This window comes from Tiliqua scincoides, chromosome 2 (assembly GCF_035046505.1).
Source record: "Tiliqua scincoides isolate rTilSci1 chromosome 2, rTilSci1.hap2, whole genome shotgun sequence".
Taxonomy (NCBI): Eukaryota; Metazoa; Chordata; class Lepidosauria; order Squamata; family Scincidae; genus Tiliqua; species Tiliqua scincoides.
The window spans coordinates 108,716,411-108,726,839 of NC_089822.1; the positions used below are offsets into that span (position 1 = coordinate 108,716,411).

At 49.1% G+C, this 10,429-nt stretch overlaps 1 protein-coding gene across 2 annotated transcripts in view; it reads right to left on the reverse strand.

The window, feature by feature from the left end:
• The window catches only part of SLC44A2 (solute carrier family 44 member 2 (CTL2 blood group)), a 72,339-nt gene extending 62,148 nt beyond the window's left edge, over positions 1 to 10,191 (reverse strand). For both annotated transcript variants that reach the window (XM_066618356.1, XM_066618353.1), the window contains exon 1: positions 9,842 to 10,191. In XM_066618356.1, coding sequence (XP_066474453.1) covers positions 9,842 to 9,893 — 52 coding nt within the window. In that variant the 5' untranslated portion in view covers positions 9,894 to 10,191. The remainder of the gene's footprint in view (positions 1 to 9,841) is intronic.
• Between the last annotated feature and the right edge of the window lie 238 nt (positions 10,192 to 10,429).

Here is a 10,429-nt window from a genome sequence, read left to right on the forward strand (position 1 = left end):
CATTCTAGCTAATGTGACAAAGAGGAAGTGCAAGAATGGCATGCTGCATTTCTTACAAAACAAAATCAAACCATTAGACAGTTTGGAAAGAGCAGGTTTGGTTGCTGAATCAGGGACAGCCTTCCTTAAGCAAGTGAGCCAGGTCTACTGTAATATTTTTGTGCCATGGTTCTCTATTAGGCCTGCCTGCCCCTTATGCATAATTTTTCTTGTATCCTCCCCTAAATAATGAAAAGATAGCTATCTCACCCATTCCTTCCATACTCCTGTGAAATTTCAAGCTTGTAACTAGACCAGTTTTTCTCAAACTATGGGTCAGGAACCACTAGGTGGGTCGTGAGCCCATTTCAGGTGGGTCCCCATTCATTTCAATATTTTATTTTTAATATATCAGACTTGATGCTCCCATGGTATGTGACCGCATTTGGGAAAATGTTACAGACCCATACTTTTAACAGGCTACTATGTATATACTTTTAACAATGATAGTAACTGGGACTTACTCCTGGGTAAGTGTGAGTAGGATTGCAGCCTAGGATTGTTAAAAATTTTCCTGCTTGATGATGTCACTTCTGGTCATGACATCACTTCTGGTGGGTCATTCTCATTCTCACAGATTCTTATTCTAAAAAGTGGGTCTCAGTGCTAAAAGTTCTGATCTAGGCAGTTCATACTGGGGTTATAAGATTGCCCTTCACTTTCTCATATCCAAAGCTTTCTTGGTGGCAAAGAAATAAATTCTGCATTCAAGCACATCTGAAAAAATATTTGGTACTAGGAGAAACAATTCCAGGCTCAGTGTTTAATTTCTAAAACCCCATTTAAACTTTTATCTGCCAGCTCACATTTCTAGGGATCTGAAGGTAGTTTTGTTCCTCCAACTACCTTGCAAAAGAAACACTTTGCATGCAGGTGGGGGGGAGGGGAGGATGATACTGTATGCATGATTTGTTCCTAACTGGCCAAGGAAGAGCTAGTACAGTCCACCAATGTAGCTTGCCAATGTAGGCTGCTTGTGTTTCTATAAAACCACTAATCTTTAGCCCTTTCTGATTAACCTAAACCAAGAACAGCCTCTAGTTCTGAAGGAGAATTCTTACACATATGGGAAATGCATTAAGAGCAGCAGAGAAATGTCATGGGATAAGCCACAAGTCAAAATGTTATTCATAGGACTCTGGTATTGGCAACCTTCAGTCTCGAAAGACTATGGTATCGCGCTCTGAAAGGTGGCTCTGGCACAGCGTCTAGTGTGGCTGAAAAGGCCAATCTGGGAGTGACAATCCCTTCCACACCAGGAGCAAGTGCAGTCTGTCCCTGGTCTGTCTCCCTGGCTATGGGCCTTCCTTCTTTGCCTCTTAGCCTCAGACTGTTGGCAAAGTGTCTCTTCAAACTGGGAAAGGCCATGCTGCACAGCCTGCCTCCAAGCGGGCCGCTCAGAGGCCAGGGTTTCCCACTTGTTGAGGTCCATCCCTAAGGCCTTCAGATCCCTCTTGCAGATGTCCTTGTATCGCAGCTGTGGTCTACCTGTAGGGCGCTTTCCTTGCACGAGTTCTCCATAGAGGAGATCCTTTGGGATCCGGCCATCATCCATTCTCACGACATGACCAAGCCAACGCAGGCGTCTCTGTTTCAGCAGTGAATACATGCTAGGGATTCCAGCACGTTCCAGGACTGTGTTGTTTGGAACTTTGTCCTGCCAGGTGATGCCGAGGATGCGTCGGAGGCAGCGCATGTGGAAAGCGCTCAGTTTCCTCTCCTGTTGTGGGCGAAGAGTCCATGACTCGCTGCAGTACAGAAGTGTACTCAGGACGCAAGCTCTGTAGACCTGGATCTTGGTATGTTCCGTCAGCTTCTTGTTGGACCAGACTCTCTTTGTGAGTCTGGAAAACGTGGTAGCTGCTTTACCGATGCGCCTGTTTAGCTCGGCATCGAGAGAATGAGTGTCGGAGATCGTTGAGCCAAGGTACACAAAGTCATGGACAACCTCCAGTTCATGCTCAGAGATTGTAATGCAGGGAGGTGAGTCCACATCCTGAACCATGACCTGTGTTTTCTTCAGGCTGATTGTCAGTCCAAAATCTTGGCAGGCCTTGCTAAAACGATCCATGAGCTGCTGGAGATCTTTGGCAGAGTGGGTAGTGACAGCTGCATCGTCGGCAAAGAGGAAGTCACGCAGACATTTCAGCTGGACTTTGGATTTTGCTCTCAGTCTGGAGAGGTTGAAGAGCTTTCCGTCTGATCTGGTCCGGAGATAGATGCCTTCTGTTGCAGTTCCAAAGGCCTGCTTCAGCAGGACAGCGAAGAAAATCCCAAACAAGGTTGGTGCAAGAACACAGCCCTGCTTCACTCCGCTTCGGATGTCAAAAGGGTCTGATGTGGAGCCATCGAAGACAACAGTGCCCTTCATGTCCTTGTGGAAGGATCTGATGATGCTGAGGAGCCTGGGTGGACATCCAATCTTGGGGAGAATCTTGAAGAGGCCGTCTCTGCTGACCAGGTCGAAAGCCTTTGTGAGATCTATGAAGGCTATAAAGAGTGGCTGTCGTTGTTCCCTGCATTTCTCCTGCAGTTGTCTAAGGGAGAATACCATATCAGTGGTGGACCTGTTGGCTCGGAATCCACACTGCGATTCTGGATAGACGCTCTCTGCAAGTACCTGGAGCCTCTTTAGTACAACTCGGGCAAACAGCTTTCCTACAACGCTAAGGAGAGAGATGCCGCGGTAGTTGTTGCAGTCACCCCTGTCACCTTTGTTCTTGTACAGCGTGATGATGTTTGCATCCCTCATGTCTTGAGGTACTTCACCTTCTCTCCAGCAGAGACAGAGGATTTCATGCAGCTCAGTGACGATGATCTCTTTGCAGCATTTTAGGACTTCAGCAGGGATGCTGTCTTTTCCAGGTGCCTTGCCAAAGGCAAGGGAGTCCAGGGCCACGTGAAGTTCTTCTAGGGTTGGTTCACTGTCAAGCTCTTCCAGCACAGGCAGGCACTCAATGTTGTTCAGTGCTTCTTCGGTGACTACATTTTCTCTGGAATATAGCTCAGAGTAGTGCTGCACCCAGCGTTCCATCTGCTGCGCCCGATCCTGGATGACCTCGCCTGTGGCAGACTTCAGAGGGGCAATTTTCTTCTGTGTTGGACCTAGGGCCTGCTTGATACCATCATACATCCCCTTGATGTTGCCCGTGTCAGCTGCTATCTGTATCTCGGAACAGAGCTGGAGCCAGTAGTCGTTAGCACATCTCCTGGCAGTCTGTTGGACTTTGCTGCGAGCAGTTCGGAGGACCTGCAGGTTGCGCTCACTGGGACAGACCTTGTATGCTGCTTGAGCTCTCCTCTTTTCCTCAATGACTGGTGTCAACTCCTCAGAGTGGGCTTCAAACCAGTCTGCCGCCTTGTTGGTCTTCTTGCCGAATATGGACAAGGCGGTGTTGTAAACGGTATTCTTGAAATGTTCCCATCTGTTGGATGCATTTGCGTCGGCCGGGCCTGGAAGAGATTCCTCAAGCGCTTGTGCAAATTCCTCCACTTTTCTCTGATCCCGGGTCTTGCTGGTATCAATGCGAGGTCTTCCTTCCTTTTTCGTGTGATACAGTCGCTTTGTTTGCAGTTTCACTCTGCTGCACACCAGGGAGTGGTCAGTGTCGCAGGCAGCACCATGATAACTGCGTGTGATCTTGATGCTGGGAAGGCTGGAGCGTCTGGTGAGGATCAGGTCGAGCTGGTGCCAGTGCTTTGATCTTGGATGTCTCCAAGAGACTCTATGTTGGGGCTTTGTGTTGAAGAATGTGTTGCTGACACAGAGACCGTGATGACAGCAAAACTCTAGCAGGCGTTGGCCATTTTCGTTCATCCTCCCAGTGCCAAACTGACCTAAGCAAGTGGGCCATGAACTGTTATCAGCACCAACTCTAGCATTGAAATCGCCGAGAATGAACAATGGCTCTTTTACAGGGATTTTCTTGACAGTGGTGGCCAGGTCATCATAGAATTTGTCTTTGGCTTCTGCTGGAGACGACAGAGTCGGTGCATAAGCACTGATGAGAGTGATAGGTCCTGCTGATGACTGGAGCTGCAGGGACAAAATTCTTTCACTTCCCACAGTAGGTGGGATGATGGATTTCAGCAGGGTATTTCTGACCGCAAAGCCAACGCCATGTTCCCTGGTTTCGTTTGGTGGTTTTCCCTGCCAGAAAAATGAGAAATTTCTCTCCTTGACAGATCCGGAATCTGGCAGCCTAGTCTCTTGAAGGGCGACGATGTCCATCTGCAGTCTGCTCAGCTCCATGTCGATGACAGCTGTTTTGCGTGCGTCGTCTATTTCTTGCAGGTCATCAGAGAAGCCAGGTGTCATTGTCCTAACGTTCCAGGTGCCCAGCTTTAGGGCAGTAGTTTTCTGTTTTCTGTTGCATGGTGCAGAGTTGTCGATCCGCTTGTCGGTTTTCACCCTAAACCCCACGCACCCCATGAGGTTAACGGACCGTGGCGAGGCAACACCTTACTGGCTGGGGACTGCCCAGCTTAAGGCGGGCGGTAGCTGCCCAATGAGATGCAATGATCTCTCCCACCGTCGGAAGCAGCCCCTGGCGTCATGCTCTACGCCAATCGAGCAAAGACTTATAACCGGTAAACTGCTGCTTCCCGTGTTGTGCCGACGCCGTACTCTGGTGCAAACACAATAACAGAGCAAACAGCAGTCTTCAATCTGGGGAGGCACCTAGCTGAACAAAACTGGAGAGATCCAAATCTAGATTCACAGCTCAGCCATAGAACATAGCAGGTGTTCTTGGTCATTTACATTTACTACCTCATAGGATTGTTGTGAGGATTTAATGGGCAGAAATATGCACCCTAAACTTTCTGAAGGAAGAGATAAGGAGATAGTAAGTGAGAACCGGCAAACAAAAATCCCAGGGAGTTGTCACCATTAGGGGGAAAAAAAATCCTAGAGCCACAGTCTAGTAATAAGTTTATTAACACCAGCCAAAATGACCCAACGTTGTGAGCAGCAAAGCTGCCAAGTTCTCCAGAACTCTTAATCACTCTGGGTGTTATGCAAAGCAAAGGAAGGAGGAAGGGAAGTTGGGCATGGTGTGAGAGCCTAGAAGTCTGCAGTCTATAACAAAATTAAAGCTGAGGTGTGGTTCTGTTTTGTTTTTAATGTACACAAGGAAGAAAATAAAAGTTGTTATTGTGGTTGAGCCAAATGGTCATTCTATTTTGGGGGCCTCCTCTGAAACCCACCTCACCGGGACAATTGTCTGTTTTTAGCTTTCCATGGCAGAGCTAGTGGAGCAGCTCAAGCCTTTGTCTGAGAAAAAGAGGATGAAGCAAGAAGTCAGAGACAATAGCATGATTAGATATGCAGGAGTTGTGGAGGGCATAGAAGGAAGGCAGCACAGCCTGTGGGAGGAAAAGAATTCAGAGAAGGAAGCAGTTCCCCAGAGGGCAAGAGGCCTTGAGGAAGGTGGCCAGCCCACTCTCCTCCTTTTGGTTACAGTTACATGGCAGTTTCTTGTCTGTCTATTTGGCACATTAATGAAAGCACAGAAATATTTATTTAGGAAAAGGGAAACCTCCCTCTTTCCCCAGCATTTTTCTGACAGCAACAGTCCTGGGGTCTTTTAAAACAAAATAAAAATAAGTCACATACAGGCCAGAACCAGTCCTGGGCCTCCAACAGTCAAGACTGCCAAGCCAAGGACACACACTTACATGCATGTAATGATATGTTTTACATGATTGATTGGCAACCTTCAGTCTCAAAAGACTATGGTATAAGCCTACAGCACCCGGTATTCCCAGGCGGTCTCCCATCCAAGTACTAACCAGGCCTGACCCTGCTTAGCTTCCGAGATCATGGTATAAGCCTACAGCGCCCGGTATTCTCAGGCGGTCATGTTTTACAAGGAAATTATGTATGTGGTATACTGTACTTAGATCCAGTCCTTTAGAAAAGGCAAAGCAGCCTTCCGTGTGGGCATAGATCCATATCTATGATCTTTCCATAGATTTGCCAGCTGGCTGGTTTTTAGCTAGTTTGGCTAGTTCGTGGGCTTCTGGGCCAAGATGAAGGCTTGCTGTGAGAAGGGGGGGAATTTTTTTCTCCATCATTTGTTCTTTTCTCCCCATCCTCAGTTTCTTTGTTTCTTGAAAGCTTGTTGTTTTGTACATGCAAGCATTGTGCATTAATGTATACTCGCCAAGGGGAGATCCCAGAAGGTGTACGTACATGCAAAATTGAACATAGCCATCTCTCAAGTCCCAACTGGCCACCATCCCTGTGCGTAGCACCAACAAAGAAGAATCTAGTCTCTCTTCCACTGTGAGATACAGTGATCACATTTAAAAAAAAGTATGCAAGTTTCTAGCACTAATGGCTGTGACGATCTGTCTAGAAAGGCTCTCATAAAAAAACAATATACTGTAGTTCTGCAGCATGCACTTCTTCAAGGCTGCGTTGGCTCAGTCATGTTGTGAGAATGGATGATGGCCAGATCCCAAAGGATCTCCTCTATGGTGAACTTGTGCAAGGAAAGCGCCCTACAGGTAGACCACAGCTGCAATACAAGGACATCTACAAGAGGGATCTGAAGGCCTTAGGAGTAGACCTCAACAGGTGGGAAACCCTGGCCTCTGAGCGGCCTGCTTGGAGGCAGGCTGTGCAGCATTGCCTTTCCCAGTTTGAAGAGACACTTGGCCAACAGACTGAGGCAAAGAAGGAAGGCCCATAGCCAGGGAGACAGACCAGGGACAGACTGCACTTGCTCCCGGTGTGGAAGGGACTGTCACTCCCGAATCGGCCTTTTCAGCCACACTAGACGCTGTTCCAGAACCATCTTTCAGAGCGCAATACCATAGTCTTTCGAGGCTGAAGGTTGCCAACATGAGTTTCCCCCCTGTCCTCACAGTTCCTTGTCAAATCCCCAGCCCAATTCTGCAAACACTCCAAGCATTTTATTACTTTGCAGCCCAATCGTATACACTCAGAAGTCTCACTAAATTTAGCAGAGCTTACTCCCAAGGAAGCATGCTTAGGAAGACAGTCTTACATACACTGATTCATCTGAGTGCAGGATTAGAGGTTTCTTTGTCTATTTGTCTTGATATTGCACAGAAGAGGAGTATTCAGTATTCTGCTTCCCCCCCCCCCACACACACAGGTACTTTTCACTGTTCTAGAACAGTATTTCTCAAGGTTTGTCCTCTGCAGCACCACTTAAGAACATAAGAACAGCCCCACTGGATCAGGCCATAGGCCATCTAGTCCAGCTTCCTGTATCTCACAGTGGCCCACCAAATGCCCCAGGGAGCACACCTGATAACAAGAGACCTCATCCTGGTGCCCTCCCTTGCATCTGACATAGCCCATTTCTAAAATCAGGAGGTTGCACATGCACATCATGGCTTGTAACCCGTAATGGATTTTTCCTCCAGAAACGTGTCCAATCCCCTTTTAAAGGCGTCCAGGCCAGATGCCATCACCACATCCTGTGGCAAGGAGTTCCACAGACCAACCACACACTGAGTAAAGAAATATTTTCTTTTGTCTGTTCTAACTCCCCCAACACTCAATTTTAGTGGATGTCCCCTGGTTCTGGTTGAGAGTGTAAAGAGCATCTCCCTATCCACTCTGTCCATCCCCTGCATAATTTTGTATGTTTCAATCATGTCCCTCCTCAGGCGCCTCTTCTCTAGGTTGAAGAGGCCCAAACACCATAGCCTTTCTTCATAAGGAAGGTGCCCCAGCCCAGCAATCATCTTAGTCACTCTCTTCGCACAGTCCACATATTTGAAGTACCACCAGGTATCTGGTGTCCAGGGGTCCTGCGAGTACCACCAGATGCCACCTCAAGTGCCACTGGAGATACCCATATGACTCGTTGAGAAACAGGGATGTAGAATATAGCACCCTGGTCAGCAACTAGTCTTCCTGGAGGACAACTCTGAGAACTTCACAAGGCATGGTGTGATAGCACTTCAATCTTCTACTCCATCAAGCAGCCTGCTAAACAGGTTATACTGCCATAGGGATCACTTGTACCACACTGCATTTGCCTGGGATTTCATTTAGGGCATCATGGTACACCCCTCAGGGGAAAAAGTTATGGCATCAGAGCCTATGGTTGCTGGCTTGGAGTCTTCCTGCCGGTACTAATGGTTCAACAGTGCATGTCAAATCTGGACCTCCTTCCTGGTCCTGATCCACCTTCCCAGGTCAATGTGGACTTGTGCTACTGACAGAGCTGATGCAGGTCCAAGCTGACCCATAGCCACTGCTGGATACAGCAGAAGCCCTGCTGGCACCACTGCATCACCACATGGGGATTTCGTTAGGATTGGGTTGTAAGTCTTGAAGCAGAAGCTTCATCCTTTGTCTCCAACAAGCAGTTTACATGCACAGTTCAACAGAGTTTATCAAGAAGAAAAAGGGTTGTTTGCTGATTTAGCTAGAAAACTCCTTCAGGGACGGAGGGCTGGGATAGATCCTCGCTCTGCACTGAGGGCTTCTGAAACCACTAACAAAGCTCCCTCAGCCAGGCAGCTGCTGCTTTCACAGCCATCCCCTCTTCCTGCTGGCTTCCTGTTTTAAAAGTTCACAAATATACTGTAGGTTGCTAGAGTAGGCGACATGTTTGAGGAACCAAAAGCTCATGGCCTGAATGGGGGGGGGACAGTCACCCCACCTCACACTGTGAAGGTAACATGTGGCAAGGGGGGTTGAACCCCTAAGGCCAGGTGTATAACACAAAGAATCAGAAATACAGTGACAGACATCAAAGGGGTCAAATCAAAACCCAGAGACTTCTTTGCAGCCACTTTTGCATGGCTGGCTAGTGACCAAAAACCAGCAGGCAAAAGAAGTATCTTTCAACAGGCTAACACTTGTTAAAAGCACTTAAGTTCTTGGAGCAACAAGTCCTTCTGCACCTACAGAAGGGGTTGGGGGGGGGGGGCAATGTTCTGAACCAAACCCCAATCCTAGACAACTAAGGGCACAATCCTAACCAGGTCTACTCAGAAGTAAGTCCTATTTTGTTCAATGGGGCACACTCTCAGGAAAGTGTGGTTAGGATTGCAGCCTAAGTGTAAAGGATGCACAACAGCCCCATTAAGGCGGAAGATTCCTGCACAGACTGAAGATTCCTGCTACCTCGGGCTACAATCCTATCCACACTTTCCTGGGAGTAAGCCCAATTGACTGTAATGGAACTTACTTCTGAGTAGACAGGCCTAGGATTGGGCTCTCAGGCAGGTCTGAATTTGAATTCAGGAAGCTGAATCCCTTCCCAGGGCAATACCCTCTAGTCTATCCAATGCGGGCCTCCTCCTCCATGCACTCCCGCCCAATACTGAGGCTGCCCAAGACTGGTATTTTGAGTTAAAGAAGCAGAGCTCAGCCTGTGGTGCCTTGACTGGGTGGGGCGAGGTGAGGATCCCTCCACCTCAGATGGGGTTTTCCACCAAGGTTGAATCGCCTGGACCCGGGAAACGCCATGGTCAACGCGCCAGTGTTCAGGACCCGAGTGGGAGCGTGGGGGTCCCCAGCCAGAACCATCACTCCATCCCCTCTGCAGCTCGGAAAGGGCCGTGGGTGCAGTGGCGTAGCCAGAGGGGGGTGCAAAGCACTAAGTTCTGCAGGCAGCTTCACCGCGGCGTGCAAGCGGCCCCCCCTCTCCCTTTCGGAGCATACACCTCCGTTTTGCTCCCCTTGGAATGGATCCGAGGGAGGGGCGGCTTGCATGCTGCGATGAGGCTCCCTAGTGCTTTGCACCCCCCGGCTACGCCACTGTGTGGCAGGGCTGCATCCCGGGCGCGCATCCTTTCTCCTCCTTACCGTAAGGGCCTTCGCCGTCGTCGGGCTCCTTGGTGCCGGGCTCGCCGTCCATCGCTGCGGGAATCAGCAGCCTCAGTCCTGAACTCAGCGAGAGCAGGAGCCGGGGCGCTTGGGCGCGGCTCCCGGGGGACGAAGAGGAGGCGGGGAGGGGAGAGGAGTTGCCCCCAGGCGGGCACCCTCCCGACGGCCCTGGTTGCTGCTCGCCTCCCTCCCTCTAGCAGCCCAGGCGGGGCTGGTCCTCGCAGACAATGAGCCAAAAGCCCGAGATTTCATTCATATCCATATCCCTGCCTGCAGCAGGTTTCCTGCGGCCCCTCCGCCTTCTTCTGGCCAAGACCACTTTCAATGTTCTCAGTGCTGCAGCTTAGATTTTAAGGCCACTTTTTAAAAAGCCATCTATTTTAAAGCTACTTTTTTTTTTTTTTTTTTAAAGTAAAGAGGGGAAATGGGAGGGAGGAAGCGGTGGCAGTTCATGACTTGAGCTGCTGGTGACAGGGCATTTTTTCAATCTGCTCTCCTCTCCACATCATTTGTTGTACAACACATATGCTAAAAGGAAAGGCTGCTGTGAAATGTGTAGAGCGGGCT